At 48.4% G+C, this 25037-nt stretch overlaps 1 protein-coding gene across 1 annotated transcript in view; it reads right to left on the bottom strand.

Annotated features, from left to right (window-relative positions):
* fras1 (Fraser extracellular matrix complex subunit 1) overlaps positions 1-25037 on the bottom strand; it is a gene marked incomplete at its 5' end in the record, with an annotated part of 267524 nt that overhangs the window by 53445 nt on the left and 189042 nt on the right. Inside the window, 4 exons of the mRNA XM_072432991.1 lie at positions 2592-2855; positions 3760-3913; positions 9292-9479; positions 19176-19178. Of these exons, the coding sequence (XP_072289092.1) occupies positions 2592-2855; positions 3760-3913; positions 9292-9479; positions 19176-19178 (609 nt within the window). The remainder of the gene's footprint in view (positions 1-2591; positions 2856-3759; positions 3914-9291; positions 9480-19175; positions 19179-25037) is intronic.

The following is a 25037-nucleotide window of genomic DNA, read 5'->3' on the forward strand; positions in this document are numbered from 1 at the left end:
GAGAGAGACTCGGAGAGAGACTCGGAGAGACTCGGAGAGACTCTGAGAGAGACTCAGAGAGTCTCAGAGAGAGTCTCAGAGAGACTCGGAGAGACTCGGAGAGACTCGGAGACAGACTCAGAGAGAGACTCTGAGAGAGACTCAGAGAGTCTCAGAGAGAGTCTCAGAGAGAGACTCAGAGAGAGACTCAGAGAGACTCAGAGAGAGACTCAGAGAGACTCAGAGAGAGACTCAGAGAGACTCAGAGAGACTCAGAGAGAGTCTCAGAGAGAGTCTCAGAGAGAGACTCAGAGAGAGACTCAGAGAGAGACTCAGAGAGACTCAGAGAGACTCAGAGAGAGACTCAGAGAGACTCACAAGCACAAAAATAAGACATTTTCTACCGTCTTTATTGTCTTGATTAAACTGATATTAAAATTCCGCCGGCAGAACGCGTCTAATAAGTCTCTAAACTCAGAGCCGTTTACAGGGGCCTCAAAGGGCCAAACTCGGAGAACACATTTATATTCATCCACATTTTGCTGTGTAAAGTACATTTTCTGTTTTGTTCCGGCCTCAGATTGATGTTGACAATGCAAAAGCAGCAGCTGCTGCGTCCCACATGAACCCCAATCATTCATTTAGGCTCTCCAGGCATTTTCTCATTTATAAACAAAACTGTAACACGGGGCCCGAGTCCTGTTCCTGTACTTTTCTAATTAAAAACTTTCATTGTTTCGAAGCAGACGTGATGCACACGGCACCGAAAACACTCAATATATCACACAGTGTTTGAGAACGACAACCTACTACCCACAATGCACTGCACCTATGATTTTCATTGGACTAAACTATAAAAGTCACAAAAACAAAACAGTGGACCGTTTTCCCAGTGCCCTCCCGGCCCACCTCACCTGCGGGCAGTGGCCCACATTCCCCGCGTCCCACCTGCGGGCAGTGGCCCACATTCCCCGCGCCCCAACTGCTGGCAGTGGCCCACATTCCCTGCGTCTCACCTGCGGACAGTGGCCCACATTCCCTGCGCCCCAACTGCGGGCAGTGGCCCACATTCCCTGCGGCTCACCTGCGGGCAGTGGCCCACATTCCCCGCGCCCCACCTGCGGGCAGTGGCCCACATTCCCTGCGTCTCACCTCCGGGCAGTGGCCCACATTCCCCGCGCCACAACTGCGGGCAGTGGCCCACATTCCCTGCGGCTCACCTGCGGCAGTGGCCCACATTCCCTGCGGCTCACCTGCGGGCAGTGGCCCACATTCCCTGCGGCTCACCTGCGGGCAGTGGCCCACATTCCCTGCGGTTCACCTGCGGGCAGTGGCCCACATTCCCCGCGCCCCAAATGCGGGCAGTGGCCCACATTCCCTGCGGCTCACCTGCGGGCAGTGGCCCACATTCCCTGCGTCTCACCTGCGGGTAGTGGCCCACATTCCCTGCGGCTCACCTGCGGGCGGTGGCCCTCATTCCCTGCGGCTCACCTGCGGGCGGTGGCCCACATTCCCCGCGCCCCACCTGCGGGCAGTGGCCCACATTCCCCGCGCCCCAACTGCGGGCAGTGGCCCACATTCCCTGCGGCTCACCTGCGGGCAGTGGCCCACATTCCCTGCGGTTCACCTGCGGGCAGTGGCCCACATTCCCCGCGCCCCAAATGCGGGCAGTGGCCCACATTCCCTGCGGCTCACCTGCGGGCAGTGGCCCACATTCCCTGCGTCTCACCTGCGGGTAGTGGCCCACATTCCCTGCGGCTCACCTGCGGGCGGTGGCCCTCATTCCCTGCGGCTCACCTGCGGGCGGTGGCCCTCATTCCCTGCGGCTCACCTGCGGGCGGTGGCCCACATTCCCCGCGCCCCACCTGCGGGCAGTGGCCCACATTCCCCGCGCCCCAACTGCGGGCAGTGGCCCACATTCCCTGCGGCTCACCTGCGGGCAGTGGCCCACATTCCCTGCGGTTCACCTGCGGGCAGTGGCCCACATTCCCCGCGCCCCAAATGCGGGCAGTGGCCCACATTCCCTGCGGCTCACCTGCGGGCAGTGGCCCACATTCCCTGCGTCTCACCTGCGGGTAGTGGCCCACATTCCCTGCGGCTCACCTGCGGGCAGTGGCCCTCATTCCCTGCGGCTCACCTGCGGGCGGTGGCCCACATTCCCCGCGCCCCACCTGCGGGCAGTGGCCCACATTCCCCGCGCCCCAACTGCGGGCAGTGGCCCACATTCCCTGTGGCTCACCTGCGGGTAGTCGCCCACATTCCCTGCGGCTCACCTGCGGGTAGTCGCCCACATTCCCTGCGGCTCACCTGCGGGCGGTGGCCCACATTCCACGCGCCCCACCTGCGGGCAGTGGCCCACATTCCCTGCGTCTCACCTGCGGCAGTGGCCCACATTCCCCGCGCCCCAACTGCGGGCAGTGGCCCACATTCCCTGCGGCTCACCTGCGGGTAGTCGCCCACATTCCCTGTGGCTCACCTGCGGGTAGTCGCCCACATTCCCTGCGGCTCACCTGCGGGCAGTGGCCCACATTCCCTGCGGCTCACCTGCGGGCAGTGGCCCACATTCCCTGCGGCTCACCTGCGGGCAGTGGCCCACATTCCCTGCGTCTCACCTGCGGGCAGCTGGAGGCCCCTGTTGACGGTCATCCTGGGCCCCTCGCTGCGCAGCACTTCCATGGTGAAGTGCAGGCGGCCCGTGTGCGTGTGGACGCCGTCCGTCAGGGTGAAGCCCAGCTCGTCGGCGCCCCCACTGGTCGAGTCGGGCGTGTACACCAGCAGCTGGTCCGACACGTCCTGATAAGTGAAGGTGGAGCCCTGAGACAGGACTTTACCGCTCTCTAGAGGCTGGGAGTAGAACTGACGCCTGCGCAGTTTACCTGGGAAAGAAGCAGAGGATGACGCCGTTACACAGAGCTGACTCTCAGTCATGACCTGCTGCTTTTACACGTCTGATCTCACTTTCACTTCTTTGCAGTTCTGTTTTGTTATTTAAGGTGAGACACTGTTTGTTTTGGTCAGTTTTTCCTCTCAACATGAAACAAACCGCACAGAAGATGTTTCATTATTTCACTTTATCCTGATGTTCTCTGGGACATCGTAAATATCTTAAAGAAGCTCTTAACAAACTCCAAACTTTAACCTCTTTGACTCGACAAGATTATGACAGAACAAACAGAAGGATTTGTTGACATCCACCATACTTTTCAGACTTTAAGCCGCTACTATTTCCCCACACTTTGAACCCTGAAGCCCATACAACAGTGCGTCTAATTTTGAGATTTTACTGGCAAACGGCCACCGGGGGGCGCTCTAGCAGGAAGCGCAAGAGTTTGTAGAAGACGTCAGTGGACAGTGGTCACTGTCCAGGGGACACATTGTGTTCTCTGTATTTTAAGCTGTTTTATTATAATCAGACTCATATTCACGGATAAATGAGTCTAATGAGGAAGTGACTCTAGACGCAGCTGAACACAAAGACACACGTGATACACGGGTCTGTCGTTTAAAACCTGCTGCTTTAAGACATGTGCATCGCTACCATGTTTATTTCTGTGTAAATATCTCATGTTACATCGTGGCACCTGCGGTTTATTGACAGGTGCGGCCTGAATATGGACCATTTCTATTTTCTTTGTACATTTCGTGTGTGTGGCTTTTATTCAGCGCCGTTTTCCCCGAGAAGTTCAGCAATTCAAGACTGGCAACAAATATGAAGCAAGACATTTAAACCTGGTTCTCTTGTTCAGATGTCTTTTTTGGCAGATGAACGTTGGTACTTACCGTAGGACGGTTTGCGGATGACGGTGAAGAGGATCTCGTTTTCGGGCGTGTCTCGGTCGAACACGTGGAGGGAGGAGTTTGTGATGACGACTCCAGAGTTCTCCTCCACGTGGACGCTGCTCACCGACACCAGCGGCTCGCTCGCCGCTCGGCTCTGAAAGAGTGACATCATGGTTACATCATGTTTACATCATGTTTACATCACGGTTACATCATGTTTACATCATGTTTACATCACGGTTACATCATGTTTACATCATGTTTATATCATGTTTGTCATGTTCACGTCAGGTTTACGTCAGGTTTATGTCATGTTTACGTCATGTTTATGTCATGTTTACATCATGTTTACATCATGTTTACATCATGTTTACATCATGTTTACATCACGGTTACATCATGTTTACATCATGTTTATATCATGTTTGTCATGTTCACGTCAGGTTTACGTCAGGTTTATGTCATGTTTACGTCATGTTTATGTCATGTTTACATCATGTTTACATCATGTTTACATCATGTTTACATCATGTTTATGTCATGTTTACGTCATGTTTACATCACGTTTACGTCAGGTTTATGTCACGTTTACGTCATGTTTACATCATGTTTACGTCATGTTTACATCATGTTTACATCACGTCTACGTCAGGTTTACGTCAGGTTTACGTCACGTTTAAGTCATGTTTACGTCACGTTTAAATCACGTTTACATCACGTTTACATCACGTTAACGTCACTTTTACGTTACATTTATGTGTTGTGGAAAAAATATAATCTGGCCCTTTGCTTTTTAACTTTCAATTCTATTCCTAATCAGATTTAGTTCTAACAGCCTGACAACCCCTTTTGGCCTGGAAATTTACATGTCCGGACTCCCTGGAGTGGCTAGGAAGTCCCACGTTATGTTTCACACTAAGCAAGACATGTGAATTGAATTAATGCAAATGTTATGTACTGTCTCCTTCCTGAAACCACTGTTTCTTTGATGTCCCATTTGCTCCTTGGTTCCTTTGTACCTGAGAGACCAGTGACCGGGAACTTCTGTGTGTGTGTGGTCATGTGACCATCTGTGATTTAAGGAAGGGGACAGAGGTGGGACGGGAGAACTTGGGAGAGACATTTTGGGAAGCAGGCAAGAGACAGACGCGTGGACTCGGCCTTCTATGAGAATGGCCGAGTCCACACAAGTTTCTTTCTGATTCAGCCACAAGATTAAACAGTTTTCTTTTGAAACGAGACAACCTGCTTCTTTGTCTTAACAAGAGATTTTTGCCACTACAATTGTCACCTTTAAGTCACGTTTACGTCACGTTTACGTCACGTTAACATCACGTTAACGTCACTTTTACGTTACATTTACGTCACCTTTAAATCACGTTTACGTCACGTTGTTTACGTCACGTTTAAGTCACGTTTGCGTCACGTTTACATCATGTAAACATGAAGACGGGCAAACTACGGCCCGGGGCCTCCAGAAGAACAGTTTGGAGACGACACCAGCGGCATTTTAATTATTCAGACGGATGGTTTTTACGCCCTCCAAATAAATAAATAAAGTAAATAAATAACACTAATTTTGAGAATGGATATTTTCACACTGACCTTCACCTGCTCCACACTGACCTCCACGCGCTCCACACTGACCTCCACGTGCTCCACACTGACCTCCACACGCTCCACACTGACCTCCACACGCTCCACACTGACCTCCACGCGCTCCACACTGACCTCCACGCGCTCCACACTGACCTCCACGTGCTCCACACTGACCTCCACACGCTCCACACTGACCTTCACGTGCTCCACACTGACCTTCACCTGCTCCACACTGACCTCCACACGCTCCACACTGACCTTCACGTGCTCCACACTGACCTTCACCTGCTCCACACTGACCTTCACCTGCTCCACACTGACCTTCACGTGCTCCACACTGACCTCCACACGCTCCACACTGACCTTCACGTGCTCCACACTGACCTTCACCTGCTCCACACTGACCTTCACATGCTCCACACTGACCTTCACCTGCTCCACACTGACCTCCACGCGCTCCACACTGACCTTCACGCGCTCCACACTGACCTTCACGTGCTCCACACTGACCTTCACGTGCTCCACACTGACCTTCACCTGCTCCACACTGACCTCCACACGCTCCACACTGACCTCCACGTGCTCCACACTGACCTTCACATGCTCCACACTGACCTTCACCTGCTCCACACTGACCTTCACCTGCTCCACACTGACCTTCACATGCTCCACACTGACCTTCACCTGCTCCACACTGACCTTCACCTGCTCCACACTGACCTTCACCTGCTCCACACTGACCTTCACATGCTCCACACTGACCTTCACCTGCTCCACACTGACCTTCACCTGCTCCACACTGACCTTCACATGCTCCACACTGACCTTCACCTGCTCCACACTGACCTTCACCTGCTCCACACTGACCTTCACCTGCTCCACACTGACCTTCACATGCTCCACACTGACCTTCACCTGCTCCACACTGACCTTCACACGCTCCACACTGACCTTCACCTGCTCCACACTGACCTCCACGCGCTCCACACTGACCTTCACGTGCTCCACACTGACCTTCACGTGCTCCACACTGACCTTCACGTGCTCCACACTGACCTTCACCTGCTCCACACTGACCTCCACGCGCTCCACACTGACCTCCACGCGCTCCACACTGACCTTCACGCGCTCCACACTGACCTTCACATGCTCCACACTGACCTTCACATGCTCCACACTGACCTTCACCTGCTCCACACTGACCTTCACATGCTCCACACTGACCTTCACCTGCTCCACACTGACCTTCACATGCTCCACACTGACCTTCACATGCTCCACACTGACCTCCACGTGCTCCACACTGACCTCCACGCGCTCCACACTGACCTCCACGCGCTCCACACTGACCTCCACGTGCTCCACACTGACCTCCACACGCTCCACACTGACCTCCACACGCTCCACACTGACCTCCACACGCTCCACACTGACCTCCACGCGCTCCACACTGACCTCCACGTGCTCCACACTGACCTCCACACGCTCCACACTGACCTTCACGTGCTCCACACTGACCTTCACCTGCTCCACACTGACCTCCACACGCTCCACACTGACCTTCACGTGCTCCACACTGACCTTCACCTGCTTCACACTGACCTTCACCTGCTCCACACTGACCTTCACGTGCTCCACACTGACCTCCACACGCTCCACACTGACCTTCACGTGCTCCACACTGACCTTCACCTGCTCCACACTGACCTTCACATGCTCCACACTGACCTTCACCTGCTCCACACTGACCTCCACGCGCTCCACACTGACCTTCACGCGCTCCACACTGACCTTCACGTGCTCCACACTGACCTTCACGTGCTCCACACTGACCTTCACCTGCTCCACACTGACCTCCACACGCTCCACACTGACCTCCACGCGCTCCACACTGACCTTCACCTGCTCCACACTGACCTTCACATGCTCCACACTGACCTTCACCTGCTCCACACTGACCTTCACATGCTCCACACTGACCTTCACATGCTCCACACTGACCTTCACCTGCTCCACACTGACCTTCACATGCTCCACACTGACCTTCACCTGCTCCACACTGACCTTCACATGCTCCACACTGACCTTCACCTGCTCCACACTGACCTTCACATGCTCCACACTGACCTTCACCTGCTCCACACTGACCTTCACCTGCTCCACACTGACCTCCACGCGCTCCACACTGACCTTCACGCGCTCCACACTGACCTTCACGTGCTCCACACTGACCTTCACGTGCTCCACACTGACCTTCACCTGCTCCACACTGACCTCCACGCGCTCCACACTGACCTCCACGCGCTCCACACTGACCTTCACGTGCTCCACACTGACCTTCACGTGCTCCACACTGACCTTCACCTGCTCCACACTGACCTTCACATGCTCCACACTGACCTTCACCTGCTCCACACTGACCTTCACATGCTCCACACTGACCTTCACCTGCTCCACACTGACCTTCACCTGCTCCACACTGACCTTCACCTGCTCCACACTGACCTTCACATGCTCCACACTGACCTTCACCTGCTCCACACTGACCTTCACATGCTCCACACTGACCTTCACCTGCTCCACACTGACCTTCACATGCTCCACACTGACCTTCACCTGCTCCACACTGACCTTCACATGCTCCACACTGACCTTCACCTGCTCCACACTGACCTTCACATGCTCCACACTGACCTTCACATGCTCCACACTGACCTCCACGTGCTCCACACTGACCTCCACGCGCTCCACACTGACCTCCACGCGCTCCACACTGACCTCCACGCGCTCCACACTGACCTCCACACGCTCCACACTGACCTCCACACGCTCCACACTGACCTCCACACGCTCCACACTGACCTCCACGCGCTCCACACTGACCTCCACGTGCTCCACACTGACCTCCACACGCTCCACACTGACCTTCACGTGCTCCACACTGACCTTCACCTGCTCCACACTGACCTCCACACGCTCCACACTGACCTTCACGTGCTCCACACTGACCTTCACCTGCTTCACACTGACCTTCACCTGCTCCACACTGACCTTCACGTGCTCCATACTGACCTCCACACGCTCCACACTGACCTTCACGTGCTCCACACTGACCTTCACCTGCTCCACACTGACCTTCACATGCTCCACACTGACCTTCACCTGCTCCACACTGACCTTCACGTGCTCCACACTGACCTTCACGTGCTCCACACTGACCTTCACCTGCTCCACACTGACCTCCACACGCTCCACACTGACCTCCACGCGCTCCACACTGACCTTCACCTGCTCCACACTGACCTTCACATGCTCCACACTGACCTTCACCTGCTCCACACTGACCTTCACATGCTCCACACTGACCTTCACATGCTCCACACTGACCTTCACCTGCTCCACACTGACCTTCACATGCTCCACACTGACCTTCACCTGCTCCACACTGACCTTCACATGCTCCACACTGACCTTCACCTGCTCCACACTGACCTTCACATGCTCCACACTGACCTTCACCTGCTCCACACTGACCTTCACCTGCTCCACACTGACCTCCACGCGCTCCACACTGACCTTCACGCGCTCCACACTGACCTTCACGTGCTCCACACTGACCTTCACGTGCTCCACACTGACCTTCACCTGCTCCACACTGACCTCCACGCGCTCCACACTGACCTCCACGCGCTCCACACTGACCTTCACGTGCTCCACACTGACCTTCACGTGCTCCACACTGACCTTCACCTGCTCCACACTGACCTTCACGTGCCCCACACTGACCTTCACATGCTCCACACTGACCTTCACGCGGTCCACACTGACCTTCACCTGCTCCACACTGACCTTCACGTGCCCCACACTGACCTTCACGTGCTCCACACTGACCTTCACGTGCTCCACACTGACCTTCACCTGCTCCACACTGACCTTCACGTTGATCTCCACGCTGAAGGCCTCCGTCTGGCTCTGACCGTTGCTGATGTAGAAGCTGAACACGTCTTTTTGCTCTGGCGTTTTGTACTCTTTGTCCTGGACGTAGAAGATGCGCCGGTGAACCAGGTCGTCCACGGAGAAGGGCGCGTCGGGAGTGACCACCCGGGCGCCGCCCACCGAACCTCATGGAAACACACGGGAGAAAAACACATTTCAAACTGTAACCAGGGCGACGGATGATTACTCTGAACCCACTTCTGAAGGTGATTAATGGTGATTACTGAGCACGATGCAGGCTCAAGTCGGCCGCTCATTATCGCCTCACGCCTCCAACAGGTCGTGACCCAAAACACAGACACGTTTTAGCTTCTGGACCTCAGGCTCTGGACCTCAGGCTCTGGACCTCAGGCTCTGGATCTCAGGCTCTGGGCCTCAGGCTCTGGACCTCAAGCTCTGGATCTCAGGCTCTGGACCTCAGGCTCTGGACCTCAGGCTTTGGATCTCAGGCTCTGGACCTCAGGCTCTGGACCTCAGGCTCTGGACCTCAGGCTTTGGATCTCAGGCTCTGGGCCTCAGGCTCTGGACCTCAGGCTCTGGGCCTCAGGCTCTGGACCTCAGGCTCTGGACCTCAGGCTCTGGACCTCAGGCTTTGGATCTCAGGCTCTGGACCTCAGGCTCTGGACCTCAGGCTCTGGACCTCAGGCTCTGGACCTCAGGCTCTGGGCCTCAGGCTCTGGACCTCAGGCTCTGGACCTCAGGCTTTGGATCTCAGGCTCTGGGCCTCAGGCTCTGGGCCGAGGCGGACTGGGCCTTTTGGGGGCTTTGGGACGACCCACCTGAGATGAGGCTCTATCAGTGGCATCTTTAAAATCACTTTTAAACTCACTTAAATAAATATAAAAATAAAATGGACAACATTATTTTCTTTCTGCTGCTGCTCACTCACTTGTACTGCACTTTTACTCTTTTACTTGCCTTATGCTCTCCCTGGTCCAGCTTGTTCTCTGTTTTTTTGTGTTTTTGTGTTTATTTTTGTGTGTGTTTTTATGTGTATTTTTGTGTGTTTTAATGTGTGTTTTTGTGTGTATTTTTGTGTATTTTCTGACTTTTTTTCCGCCTGGACTTGACATATTTTCATATATTCTGTGACAGTTGAATCCCAGTTTCTCCAGTGAAATCACAACATGTTCCACTCAAACTTTTGCTCCGTTCTGAATTGAAAGTGTTTAAATTGTTTACACTGGAGTGAGAAACTAAAGCCCAAACACGGTTCTGTCTGAATGTTTAAATGAAGTGTGTTTAATCTGCTCAGACCTCAGACTTCAGAAGAAACATTATTATTATCAGTGAATTCATGACGCTTCTGCTCCACAAAAACAATCAATGAGAAATTTTCTCTGACTAAAACTAAAAGAATTGTTTAATAAATAACACGTTTGATTCATTTACAGATAAGTTACACACTGTCTCCATGGTTACCCCAGAGCGCCTTCCGCACACATTTCTCGTCTGTTTCCCGCGCGCGCAGCACAAACCGCTGCATCTTTGTTTACCTCCTTCAAAGTTAATGGAAATCGCCGCGGCGACGGGGAAATGAACTGAGCTCGGTGCGAGATAGGGCCACGGCGCGGCCATAAATCCAGCTCCGCACACAAAACACAAAACACGACATAAATAACGGCTTTATTAACTTCACTTTTCTGACGTGCACTTGACACTTCTATCGCGCGCGCAAACGGAGCCGCCGCAGGAGGCGTGTTATTGAGGATATTTCACCGTCCCAGATCCAGTCAAAACCCGGAATGTGAGAAAAGAATCTGCTCCTCAAAATGTGCTCGTCGTACGCTTTTCAGCTGCACAATATGTAACAATCAAAATCACAATCTGAGCAGGAGAAATGATAAAAACTGCAATTATTTAGAGAATTTTCACTGTATAAACTATTAAATATAGTGTTATTGGAAATAAGTTCAAACCCTTTCGTTTCACGTCCCGGTCTTTCCTCGTGTTCAAAAGGAACGTGTTTGAAACGAGCTGAAACGAGTTTGAAACGTGTTTGAAACGAGCTGAAACGTGAAAAGTGACATTTCTGCCATTTTGGGTTCATTAAAGGGCCCATGTCATGTTTTTACGATTCTCTAATTTTGACTTTATTTGGTGTGTTTATACCTGTCGTACATATAAATGACAGTTTTACACCAATAGAGCAGGAATTTGTGGAGAAAACGTAATAAAATCCGTATAAAATGACAGGAAGTGACATCACAGCAGGGACTCATTCCAGTCAAAGTTTATGCAGAATTTACACAAAGAAACAACTTTTTTGACTCTTTAAACATGAGTTCAACAAAATAAAGTCACTCTCATGTATTTTTATCTGTCACATAATTTTTTTTTGACATTAGATGAGTTTTGGCCCAGTGTTTGCTGGGTAATTTTCTACTGTGATGTCATCAATTACAACAGGAAGTGAAATTATAAACCCATAAAATGTGCTATTCTGTGCTAATTTTCCCCCCAAAATTCCAAAAATATTTATCTTAACGGCATTTTAGTTCAATGAGTGGTCCGACCTGTAGGGGGCGCTCTAAGGACCCCAGGAGAACCTACAGGATGCATAACCTCGGATGAAACAAGACAAAACATCACACGCAGACAAATAGTAATTAACTCCATCCCCAGGTTTATGTGGCGACGCCCACATTCTTCTCACACTCGGACGAGAGCGCGGCGCCCGACCATAATTGAACATTCCGAGCGTTTCGGAAAATAGTCGTAAAATATTCAATCAGGCTGGAATCGGGTCCATTGAGTGCATCACGAGGTCGCCGCCGCGCTCTGACCGTGGCGCTCGATAACCCTCCCGAGCAATGCACCCCGCCACCTCTCCGCCGCCTCCACGCGTTACGCATTCTCGTCCCGTCGACGCGGATCAAAAACGCCCCCGAACACGATAAAGACACGCCGGCCGATTTACATATAAATTCGATCGTGGGGGAAAAGACGCGCCGGCGGGGAAAAGGGGGCGGGTCGTTTTAATGCGAAACAGGGAAAAAACAGATCGGAGTCACGGCGAATGATTGACACGGGCGAACGCGAGATACGAGTGGCGGAGGTTTAAAGGCGCCGCGTGATGAGGTCACGTGACGTCGCAGAATTCTAGAGTTTAAAGTCCACACGACGGGTTTTTTCAAATGATGGCGTCGTTGGGCGAGTTTGCCCGCGCTGCAACTGGTTATCACCGTTTTTCATCAGTCGAGTTATAGATTGTGAAGAAAAGGACGGAAAGTAGAGCTCAGTGCTTTCTACACCCTCTGTGATGTCATCAAAAAGCGCCAGACAAAACAAGAAAAAAACACGCAGACAAATCGTGATTAACTTCATCCCCAGGTTTATATTGCAACGCCAACATTCTTTTTAGACCCACCAAATGATAATTGTCACCGTTTTTCATCAGTCGAGTTATAAATTGTGAAGACTCTCTCTGTGATGTCATCAAAAAGCGACGGTCCATCAAACTTACACCGTTTTATGACCATTTAAACAGTCAGTCAACAAAATAAAGGCAGAATTATTTGTCAAATCATAACTGTGGTGTGATTGAAGTGGATTTCGGCTCTTGTTTACAGTCTGGTTGCTAAGTAACAGTTGCGGGATCACCTCTGTTTATGTCATAATTGCTGGACACGTCAAACCAGGAAGTGACGACATGGCTCTAAGGCACGTTAAGACCGAAAACATAAACCTATTGACTTTTTAGTCGCTTCCTTCTCTAAAACATGCCCGTCGTGTTTTCTGAGAGATTTTTATTTATATTTTTTTACAGCAGAATTGTTGTTTTTCGTGGCTCGCCAGTTTCAACAGCTCCAAAACAATGTGGCCACTTTCAGGGAAATGGGATGAATTATACATTTTGTGGAATAACTTTACTTCTCGGGTCCAATGTCAAATCCAGCAGTTTATTTATTTACTGGAACATGATTAAAAACACTGTTTTGTAGTCTGTACTTTGTGTTTTTGTACTTCTCTCCTTCATGTGCTGCAGTAACGCCTTTTGTCCACAGGTTTTAGCGTAATCTGAATTCTCTGTAATCTGAATTCTCTGTAATCTGAATTATCTGTAATCTGAATTATCTGTAATCTGAATTATCTATAATCTGAATTATCTGTAATCTGAACTCTCTGTAATCTGAATTATCTGTAATCTGAATTCTCTGTAATCTGAATTCTCTGTAATCTGAAATCTCTGTTATCTGAATTCTCTGTAATCTGAAATCTCTGTTATCTGAATTCTCTGTAATCTGAATTCTCTGTAATCTGAATTCTCTGTAATCTGAATTATCCGTAAACTGAATTCTCTGTTATCTGAATTATCCGTAAACTGAATTCTCTGTTATCTGAATTCTCTGTAATCTGAATCCTCTGTAATCTGAATCCTCTGTAATCTGAATTCTCTGTAATCTGAATCCTCTGTAATCTGAATCCTCTGTAATCTGAATCCTCTGTAATCTGAATCCTTTGTAATCAGAATTCTCTGTAATCTGAATTCTCTGTAATCTGAATTCTCTGCTCGTGCTGTGGCATTGAGATCCCTTCGCTCCCAAAACCCTCTCACGGCCGTCGTTCCCTGCTTAGTATTTCAAACGGCGCTCGTCGCGGTGACTTTATCGCTGCGGTTATTCCATTTCTGGGTCACTCGCGCCTCGTTCCATTTTTTATGCCTCCAACGATAGAAATAAGTGTCAGGGAAAAAAAAAGAAGAAGAAGATTGAATCCCTTCAGCCGCCGCCGAGTCGTCCTGGCGTCGATCATGATGAACCGAACTGAGCCCAGCTGGAGCCAGGAAACGGGACGTGTTTTTAACGTTCAAACGCCGGCGCAGGAAGCGAGAGGGTCCGGCGAGACGATGGTGACGGGGTTCTGCCACTCGCCGACTGGCTCTGCGGCCGGTTTCCACAAATAACTACCGTATTTTCCGGACTATAAGTTTCATAGTTGTGTCCGGGGTGCGACTTTGACTCCAGAGCGACTTATATGTGATATTATTCATTATTTTCACACCGACGACCACAAGAGGGCGCTCTAGGCTGTAAGCGACGCAGAAGAAGAATCTGCACTTCTTCTTCCTCTGGAGTTTGTGGAGTTGTTTAGAAGTGACACAGAGGAAGAAGAATTCAATGGATTTAGTGATTTGGGGTAAAACTGATGCTTTGCTAAACTTGTTAGCATGTTCTTTATGCTATAGTTATCTGAATAACTGTTCATATGTTACGTTAACATACCAGACACTTACCACAGTTCTGTCTGTGCCTCATGTAGCTGAAGGTGTTAGCGTTAGCATACGTCATGTAGCTGAAGGTGTTAGCGTTAGCATACGTCATGTAGCTGAAGGTGTTAGCGTTAGCATATGTCATGTAGCTGAAGGTGTTAGCGTTAGCATTCGTCATGTAGCTGAAGGTGTTAGCGTACGCCATGTAGCTGAAGGTGTTAGCGTTAGCGTACGTCATGTAGCTGAAGGTGTTAGCGTTAGCATACGTCATGTAGCTGAAGGTGTTAGCGTTAGCGTACGTCATGTAGCTGAAGGTGTTAGCGTTAGCATACGTCATGTAGCTGAAGGTGTTAGCATTAGCATACGCCATGTAGCTGAACGTGTTAGCGTTAGCATACGTCATGTAGCTGAAGGTGTTAGCATGTTAGCATTTGATTCATTTCTCCCTGTGGCCCTCAGAGGCAACTGTTGTGATTTTGGGCCTTACAAAAATAAATTGATTTGATTTGATTTTGAAGGTGTTAGCGTTAGCATACGTCATGTAGCTGAAGGTGTTAGCGTTAGCATACGTCATGTAGCTGAAGGTGTTAGCGTTAGCATACGTCATGTAGCTGAAGGTGTTAGCGTTAGCGTACGTCATGTAGCTGAAGGTGTTAGCGTTAGCGTACGTCATGTAGCTGAAGGTGTTAGCGTTAGCGTACGTCATGTAGCTGAAGGTGTTAGCGTTAGCATACGTCATGTAGCTGAAGGTGTTAGCGTTAGCATACGTCATGTAGCTGAAGGTGTTAGCGTTAGCATACGTACACCTATTCGCCATGTTCTCTCTGTTATTATTTTAAACTGCATTTACAGATGAAATTTCTGTTCTTGGTCTTAGATTTGATCAATTAAATTTCCCCAAAAAATGTGACTTATATATGTGTTTTTCTTCTCTATTGTGCATTTTTTGGCTGGTGCAACTTATACTCCGGAAAATACGGTATTATTTAAAATTTTATAAACATTTTGTAGTGAAAATTGACACATTTCAGCAATTATATTTCAGATTTGACTCAATATTTTGCCCGTTCGTCTCAAGTTTGAACCGTTTGTGTCAAGTTTATAATTGTACTTCCTGGTCAGACATAGAGGTGATTCCACAGATGTTACCATAGCAACCAGACTGTAAACAAGAGCCAAACTCCACATCAACAACAACAGTTCTGATCTGACACAATAAGACCATAAAACACCTTTATTTAGTCCAACCATGGTTTAAACTGTCTCTGTGTCGCACACTGATGACATCACAGAGGGACTCAGCTCCACTTCCTGTCATTTTAAACTCTTATTTCTTCACAAACTGACACTAAACGGAACTAAAACTGTGATAAACATTCACCACAGGTTTTATCCACCAAACTAAGTCAGAATTATACAAACATGAAATGGACTTTAACGTTGTGTCGTCTGTTAAAGTGTGAATAATGCGCTGCGTCGGGACTAACTCTGTCTGAACCCCGTCCCTGCGGTTGCCCTGGAGACGGGGGCGCATCTGAAGTGTCCCGTGGATCTGTGAAGGACGCTCGCTGCTCGGGGACAGAACACGGCTCTGACAGGACGTCCAGGAAGCATCCGGAAGCATCTTTTATTCAGATCGTCCCGTTGTAGGGAAGTGGCCGGGACCTCGACCGCGGACGAGTTTTGATTTTAGGATTTATTTTTATGTATTTATGTAGTTTATTTCTGGCATATGACAAGACACAGATGCAAAACATGAAGGAAAAGGAGCAGAAAGAAAGAGGTCATGTTCCAGCTTGTGCTTATCACCGATGTTTTAAAACACTGGACAGTCGCAAAGCAGTTTTTCATTTTCATTGTGGCTTTTAGATGTTTCTTTAATGCCATTTTTGTTCTTTATACTTTCTTTTATCCATCAAGATTATTACTTTGGTTCTGTATCTGTGTCATTTTTTTAACGTCTGGAGGGAGGAGGGAGGAGGAGGGAGGGGAAGAGGGATGAGAGAGGGAGGAGGGAGGGAGGAAGGAGCGAGAAGGGAGGGAGCGAGGAGGAGTGAGGGAGCGAGGAGGAGGGTGGAGGAGTGAGGGAGCGAGGGAGGAGGAGGAGGGAGGGTGTGTCTGTTCCTTTTGGATTGCAGTGATTATAGGTGATATTGTGCTTTTTACAGTACTTTGAGTATATTTAAGTCAGAAATATCATGCATTTTCGATACTTAAAGTTGGAAATATTAATGGGTAAAAATGTAAACTAGAAACAAACAGAAAATGAGACAGTTATATTTAAACTAAAAGGGAAAGAGACAGTTATATTTAAACTAAAAGGGAAAGAGACAGTTATATTTAAACTAAAAGGGAAAGAGACGGTAACTTTGTTGTGACGGACGATGAATGGGAAAATATCTGAATTTCAATGGATCAAAAGAATCACATGTTTGGAAAGAATTGTGTTGGAAAAATGTGTCAAAGTGCAGATAGTGCAGATTATGCAGATTAGGTAGATTATGCAGATTATGCAGATTATGCACATTATGCACATTATGCACAGGGAAACGCAGACTGTTGGAGAAAGTGTGGCGGCACCAGCAGCAGAACCAGGAGTTACATGTTTTTTGGGACTGTCCTGTTGCTCGGAAATATTGGATTAAAAAAATGAAATACAATTCAATATAATGGTATAATTACAGGAAGAGAAAAAAAAAAAATGGGTAAAAAAATTGGTAAACAAAGAAGGAAAGAGAAGAGGGAAAAGAAGGTGCAAAATGTAAATATTCCAACTGAAAGAGGTTCCATCAGTTATAGAAGTATCTAATGAGGCAGTGAGAGGTTTTGTTTATTATTATAATCATTACATTTAAAAAAGATCATTCATGTATGTGTTATTATTATTTTCATTTTTAATTATTATTATTTATTACTATTAAAGTTCGGTCATACTTATCACATTTATCATGAATTAAATGCTGGGGCAGAGTTTTAAACGCAGCAGCTGAAATATCCAATAAATCAAAAATAATACTTTACTTTACCAAAAAAAAGAAGATGTTGCTGTGCTTCACGAGGCTCATTTCAACAAACTGTAACATTTAAAAATGACAAAAAGATTGGGCGGGTCAAGTCCACTCAAAAGCCGCAGATCTCATTAGTAAACGAGAGGCTCGTCATGTTGAAACTGCAGATCATGTGTTAATTAAAGGTAACGAGTGAAATGAAAGGATTCACCTGGTCTCTGAAGTTACCAGCCCAAATGTCATGTCTTTTCAAGCTACAAACAAAAGCTCTAAATGTCTAAGTCAAATGCTGAATCATACGGTTTGAGTGGATCTTTGGCATTTAAAAAAACCCTGGGTTTAAAGCTTTTACCTCATTTTTTGCACAAATCCTCACAATTAAAATATTCACCACCTTCTCCTCTGCTGTGTCGCCAAAATCAATATTTAGTTGTATTTGGGAGCAAAACGACAACATTTTACCCATTTGTATCTCCCGCCTCTCTGTGAACACTGTCTGTTTTCACCCACAAGGGGGCATGGCACATGGTCCTGTCAAGCGGAATAAGATCGTATCGTCTGTGGCATCGACAGTGGAACCAACGTGTTATTTCCTTGTGCACAAAGACAATTTTTTTACCTTTTCATGAGAATCCTGATAAATTTGTTGCATAAAGTATGTTCGTGCACACTCCTGTCCTCTAGGTGGCAGCGGAGGTTTGACTGATCCCACTTTTATCGGTTTAAACTTTCCCTAAATGGCTTCAAATATCTCGGTATAAATGTTCCTTACAACTTCTAAGCGATAGTTGAAGTTAATCTAACGCCGCTTATAAAACGAGTCTTCGCTTGTCAAACTCCCACAGATTTCGTACTTTGTGTCGTATTAAAAAGTGCATTCAGAGATTTACATAAAAGTGTTATTGGATTTATCTGGAAGCATCGCCGCCTCGGAATGAGATTAGATCAACTGCAGTTGCGTCGCTGCGTTCGGGATTCTAACGATGAAATACAGCTGGAGACTCTGTGTGAAGGAGTCGCACAAGAGGCGGGGATTTCAACGTTCATGTGGAGTCATTAAACTGTAATCACGTCAAAATGACACTTTTTATCAAGTTTGGGGGTTTTTGAGTGTTTTTTTTTTCTCCCCCTTTAGTTGTTTAGTTATGGTTTTGTTCTTGTTGATCTATGTTCTAATAAAAAAAATACAAAATAATATATATATAGCAAAAAATTAAAGGTGGAATGGACGATTTTTTTCAGCAATTTTTTTTTATCATATTTCCTCGTGGCGTGGATAAATAATTTGTCCTGCAACGTATCAATCATAAAACGCACCTATCGCTCACCTGCAGCCGCGTCAGGCTCGTCCCCACGTTTCCGCGTGCCTAAGCGCATGGATCTATCATAATATAGTTCCCTCAGTGTACGGGGCAAAATGAAGACGGAGAAAGACAGTTTGAGCTGACGCAGAAGTGGACAGAAATCTACGGGAGATGAGAGATGCGATGCGATCCGTTGCGCTAATAAACAAACGCACGTGTGTGTTGTATCAGTCCACACGGGGGAGTGGCATGCGCACTTCCGCCTGCGTTCTCAAATCGCCGAAAAATCGTCCATACCGCCTTTAAAGTAAAGTAAAACATAAAATAAAATAATAATGATAATATGTATATATAAGAACAACAAAAAAACATTAAAAAAATTATATAGCAACAAAAATAAAATAAAAGGAAGGCTCAATCCGTCCAGAATACTCGTTTTTACAGCGGAGAGTGGATGATCCCAATGTCGTTTCTTCGTGTTTAGATGCTGATTTCAAGGAATGAGAGATGATTTATACGAAGGCAATAAACAACGTACAAGACGAGTTTAAACAACGTACAAGACGAGTTTAAACAACGTACAAGACGAGTTTATACAACGTACAAGACGAGTTTATACAACGTACAAGACGAGTTTATACAACGTACAAGACGAGTTTATACAACGTACAAGACGAGTTTATACAACGTACAAGACGAGTTTAAACAACGTACAAGACGAGTTTAAACAACGTACAAGACGAGTTTATACAACGTACAAGACGAGTTTATACAACGTACAAGACGAGTTTATACAACGTACAAGACGAGTTTATACAACGTACAAGACGAGTTTAAACAACGTACAAGACGAGTTTATACAACGTACAAGACGAGTTTATACAACGTACAAGACGAGTTTATACAACGTACAAGACGAGTTTATACAACGTACAAGACGAGTTTAAACAACGTACAAGACGAGTTTAAACAACGTACAAGACGAGTTTATACAACGTACAAGACGAGTTTATACAACGTACAAGACGAGTTTATACAACGTACAAGACGAGTTTATACAACGTACAAGACGAGTTTATACAACGTACAAGACGAGTTTAAACAACGTACAAGACGAGTTTATACAACGTACAAGACGAGTTTATACAACGTACAAGACGAGTTTAAACAACGTACAAGACGAGTTTATACAACGTACAAGACGAGTTTATACAACGTACAAGACGAGTTTATACAACGTACAAGACGAGTTTATACAACGTACAAGACGAGTTTAAACAACGTACAAGACGAGTTTATACAACGTACAAGACGAGTTTAAACAACGTACAAGACGAGTTTATACAACGTACAAGACGAGTTTAAACAACGTACAAGACGAGTTTATACAACGTACAAGACGAGTTTAAACAACGTACAAGACGAGTTTATACAACGTACAAGACGAGTTTATACAACGTACAAGACGAGTTTAAACAACGTACAAGACGAGTTTATACAACGTACAAGACGAGTTTATACAACGTACAAGATGAGTTTAAACAACGTACAAGACGAGTTTATACAACGTACAAGACGAGTTTATACAACGTACAAGACGAGTTTAAACAACGTACAAGACGAGTTTATACAACGTACAAGACGAGTTTATACAACGTACAAGACGAGTTTAAACAACGTACAAGACGAGTTTATACAACGTACAAGACGAGTTTAAACAACGTACAAGACGAGTTTATACAACGTACAAGACGAGTTTATACAACGTACAAGACGAGTTTATACAACGTACAAGACGAGTTTATACAACGTACAAGACGAGTTTATACAACGTACAAGACGAGTTTAAACAACGTACAAGACGAGTTTATACAACGTACAAGACGAGTTTATACAACGTACAAGACGAGTTTAAACAACGTACAAGACGAGTTTATACAACGTACAAGACGAGTTTAAACAACGTACAAGACGAGTTTATACAACGTACAAGACGAGTTTATACAACGTACAAGACGAGTTTAAACTGCCAAACAATAACTCTTTTAGATATCTACAAATTAAATTCCACAATATAAACAAGGCAAAAACACCGTCTAGTTTAGAGAAAAATAAAAGAATTGCATATATTTAAAGTCAGCTGCTCGTGTTAAAGGTTTAGAACTGCAAAGGATCTTGGGACTAAAGTAACAAACGAACAATAGACTACGATCACGCTCAGCGCCAAAAACACACGCTGCAGCCACAAATCACGAGAAATTCAATTTAAGATAAAACACAAACTCAACCGGAACCTACTGCTATTTATCCTCAGCTTTATCTGCATTTGTTTCACTTCTTTACAGGAAGTGAGTCTGTTCACTTAAAGGAGACGTGTTCCGCAAAATCACCTTTAACATCGTTTTAACCTCGTTACAGCGGCGTTTCCTCATCGTTATTTTACCCAGAGACGTGTTGTGGTCGATTCCTGTGTGTTTGAGTTAATCCTGTTTTGTCCTGCTTTCACCTACCCTCTAGCCCCGCCCACATCTCTGTTCTTACTGTGATTATTTGTGGTTTTAAAACGTCACATAGCCACGTTTCAAAGATAAAAACGCATCAATCACAATCCGCTGCTTGTTACGGTGAAATGTAACAAGGAAGAGGCGGAGCTTACCACCGGTTCTGAAGTTTCGAACAGGAAGTCACCGAACCAGTTTCTACTATTAAGTTGTTTTAGCTCGACACTGTCAATTAAGTGTAACATGACGATCTGTTAATGTTATAGTTGAATACTAACGACCTGAAATAATGAACCGTATGGATCCACTCCAGAGCGAGCCAGTGGAAACACGCCGCTCGAGTCCGGGCCCCAGAGAGGACCCCAGGCCCCAGAGAGGACCCCGCTGTGCATGTTTGCAAAAGAAAAAAGGGCGAAAACACAAACGCACGCCACAGCCAGGCGCCATCTGCCGCGGGAACTCGACCGCCGAACTCATGTCGTATTATAGATGATCTTAATAATTCATCTACGAGTCAAGTGGCTTCATCTCGACTTAGACCAACTGTCTCCCCCGTCTCTTCTGCGCTATCATTCATCTTATGAGTCAAATCTGTTCCGTTCTCCCCCCCACGTCCCTCCTGCGCAATCATCTCCCTCATTTATCCCAGCGTCTCCTCCGGGGGGCGCCACGCAGAGCCCAACGAGCGCCAGGAGGGGGAGTTTAATACAATGTGAGCGTGAGAGGGGAGGAGGGAGCGAGAGGGAGGGAGGAGAGAGGAGAGGAAGCGAGGAGGAGGGAGGGAGCGAGGAGGAGGGAGGAGAGGAAGCGAGGAGGAGGGAGCGAGGAGAGGAAGCGAGGAGGAGGGAGCGAGGAGGGAGGGAGGGAGCGAGGAGGAGGGAGCGAGGAGAGATGAGGGGGGGAGGAGGAGGGAAGAGGGATAAAGGAGGGAGGAGGGAGCGAGGAGGAGGGAGAAAGGAGGGAGGAGAGGGAGCGAGGAGAGGGAGCGAGGAGGAGGGAGGAGGGAGCGAGGAGGGAGGAGGGGGAGGAGGATTTTAAAACAATGTGAGCGTGAGAGGGGAGGAGGGAGCGAGGAGGGAGGGAGCGGTGGAGGGAGGGGAGAGGAGGAGGGAGCGAGGAGGAGGGAGGGAGGAGGAGGGAGGGAGCGAGGAGGATTTTAAAACAATGTGAGCGTGAGCAGGGAGGAGGGAGCAAGGGAGGAGGAGCGAGGAGGAGGGAGGGAGCGAGGAGGAGGGAGGGAGCGGTGGTAATCAGGAGATGACAGATGGAGAGGAGCCGCCAGGGATTCCAGTTCGACTTTGAGAGGAACGTGAGCGGAGGTGAGAGAGAAACAGACTTCACTGCAGCAGCGTTTCTCTCTGAGCAGCTCTAGCATTTTTTCACAGATCGTCGACTAAAGAAACTCTAGGGCGACTGAAGACGAGCTTCGCCGGTCGATTGGTCAACGCGAGTGTCGTTCACTCGAGTGTCGCCCCGCGATCGAGGCGCTTTCGGTCCGTCCCCCGCCTCGTTTTGTCCGTCAAAGTCAGATATCACACGCGGTAGAAAAAGGGACAGTTTTGAGAGTTACCGGTAAAAGAGGTGATCGTACTGCGACCGCTTCGTCGACGGAAGTGCAGCGCTGACACGTTTCACTCTCACGTTTCGCGTTTCACTCTCACGTTTCGCTCTCACGTTTCACGTTTCGCTCTCACGCTTCACGTTTCGCTCTCACGTTTCACGTTTCGCTCTCACGTTTCGCTCTCACGTTTTTCTCGACACGCTTCCGAATATTGGTAGCTGCCGGCGAAGGTTTTTCCCTCTCGGATTACAGACCGTCCGATCACACATCCGAGTGTCCGGTCACGCGTCCGAGTGTCCGGCCACGCGTCCGAGCGTCCGGTCAAGTCCGGTCACGCGTCCGAGCGGCCAATCACGCGTCCGAGCGTCCGATCACGCGTCCGAGCGTCCGATCACGCGTCCGAGCGTCCGGCCACGCGTCCGAGCGTCCGGCCACGCGTCCGAGCGTCCGGCCACGCGTCCGAGCGTCCGGCCACGCGTCCGAGCGTCCGGTCAAGTCCGGTCACGCGTCCGAGCGTCCGGTCACGTGTCCGAGCGTCCGATCACGCGTCCGAGTGTCCGGCCACGCGTCCGAGCGTCCGGTCAAGTCCGGTCACGCGTCCGAGCGTCCGGTCACGTGTCCGAGCGTCCGATCAGGCGTCCGAGCGGCCGATCACGCGTCCGAGCGTCCGATCACGCGTCCGAGCGTCCGATCACGCGTCCGAGCGTCCGATCACGCGTCCGAGCGGCCGGCCACGCATCCAAGCGTCCGGCCACGCGTCCGAGCGTCCGGCCACGCGTCCGAACGGCCGGCCACGCTTCCGAGCGTCCGAGCGGCCAATCACGCGTCCGAGCGTCCGATCACGCGTCCGAGCAGCCGGCCACGCGTCCAAGCGTCCGGCCACGCGTCCGAGCGGCCGGCCACGCTTCCAAGCGTCCGAGCGTCCGATCACGCGTTCGAGCATTCGATCACGTGTCCGAGCGTCCGATCACGCTTCAGAGCGTCCGATCACGTGTCCGAGTGTCCGACTTTCAACTGAAGATCGTGGCTTCCGTTTGCGTGTTAAAACAGTAGATTTCTGACATCTTCTTGTTTTCCCCGGTCCGCTCAGTCTGCTCAGTCCGCTCAGTCCGCTCAGTGACCCGATCCAGAGACAACATCTGTTTGTATTTTGCCGCCGCGGCAACAACGAATGAAGCAGATGGAGTCGAGCGAAGGACGGTGGCGCATCCACCGAAACCGTACTATCTCCGTCTGCGCGCCAACGAAGCGGAGTCGGGGCAAGGCCCTCCCGGCAGGTTCACCGACGAGCTCTGCGTACCGGCCGACTGAGCGCCGCACGATCCGAGCGTCGCGCACCGATGTCGTCCCGCGTTCTACTGCGTTTGCGCTTTTCTCCGTCAGTCGCGCTCGTGCGTTTGTATCGACCACCAAGAAAAGCGTGATAAAAAAACAAAGGATGTAGACAATGCTGCGTGAGCTGGAATCTGATTGGCCTTCATCATTATTTTACCCGGAAATCCTATTTTTCGAGACTTAAATGGGTAAAATGTCTAAAACGTGTAAAATATCGTGCACAAGATTAACATCTGCACGTTCTCTTTTTTAAGTAAAGACTCAAAATAAATCAAGAGATCGTTATTATATATTTCATTATTATTATGTTTAAATTGCTGTATTGATCTAAAATGACGTAATAAAAGAAAAGTCAGTGGACGATTTGATGTTTAAACTGTTTAATCTTTGGACTAAAACTCACTGAACACAACGATAGTTTTGCTTCATATTTTGCCCGTTTGTCCCAGTTAGAACCGTTTGTGTCAAGTTTATAATTCTACTTCCTGGTTGGACACAGGCAGAGGTGATTCCACAGCTGTTACCATAGCAACCAGACTGTAAACAAGAGCCAAACTCCACATAAACAACAACAGTTCTGATCTGACACACAATAAGACCATAAAACACCTTTATTTAGTCCAACCATGGTTTAAACTGTCTCTGTGTCGCACACTGATGACATCACAGAGGGATTCAGCTCCACTTCCTGTCATTTTGAACTCTGATAGTGATAAATATTGAGCACAGGTTCTAACGCCATCGAACTGAGTCAGAACTAGA

This window comes from Eucyclogobius newberryi, unplaced genomic scaffold, assembly GCF_026437365.1.
Source record: "Eucyclogobius newberryi isolate DKJ021-1_F unplaced genomic scaffold, fEucNew1.0.hap1 SCAF_6, whole genome shotgun sequence".
NCBI classification, from domain to species: domain Eukaryota; kingdom Metazoa; phylum Chordata; class Actinopteri; order Gobiiformes; family Gobiidae; genus Eucyclogobius; species Eucyclogobius newberryi.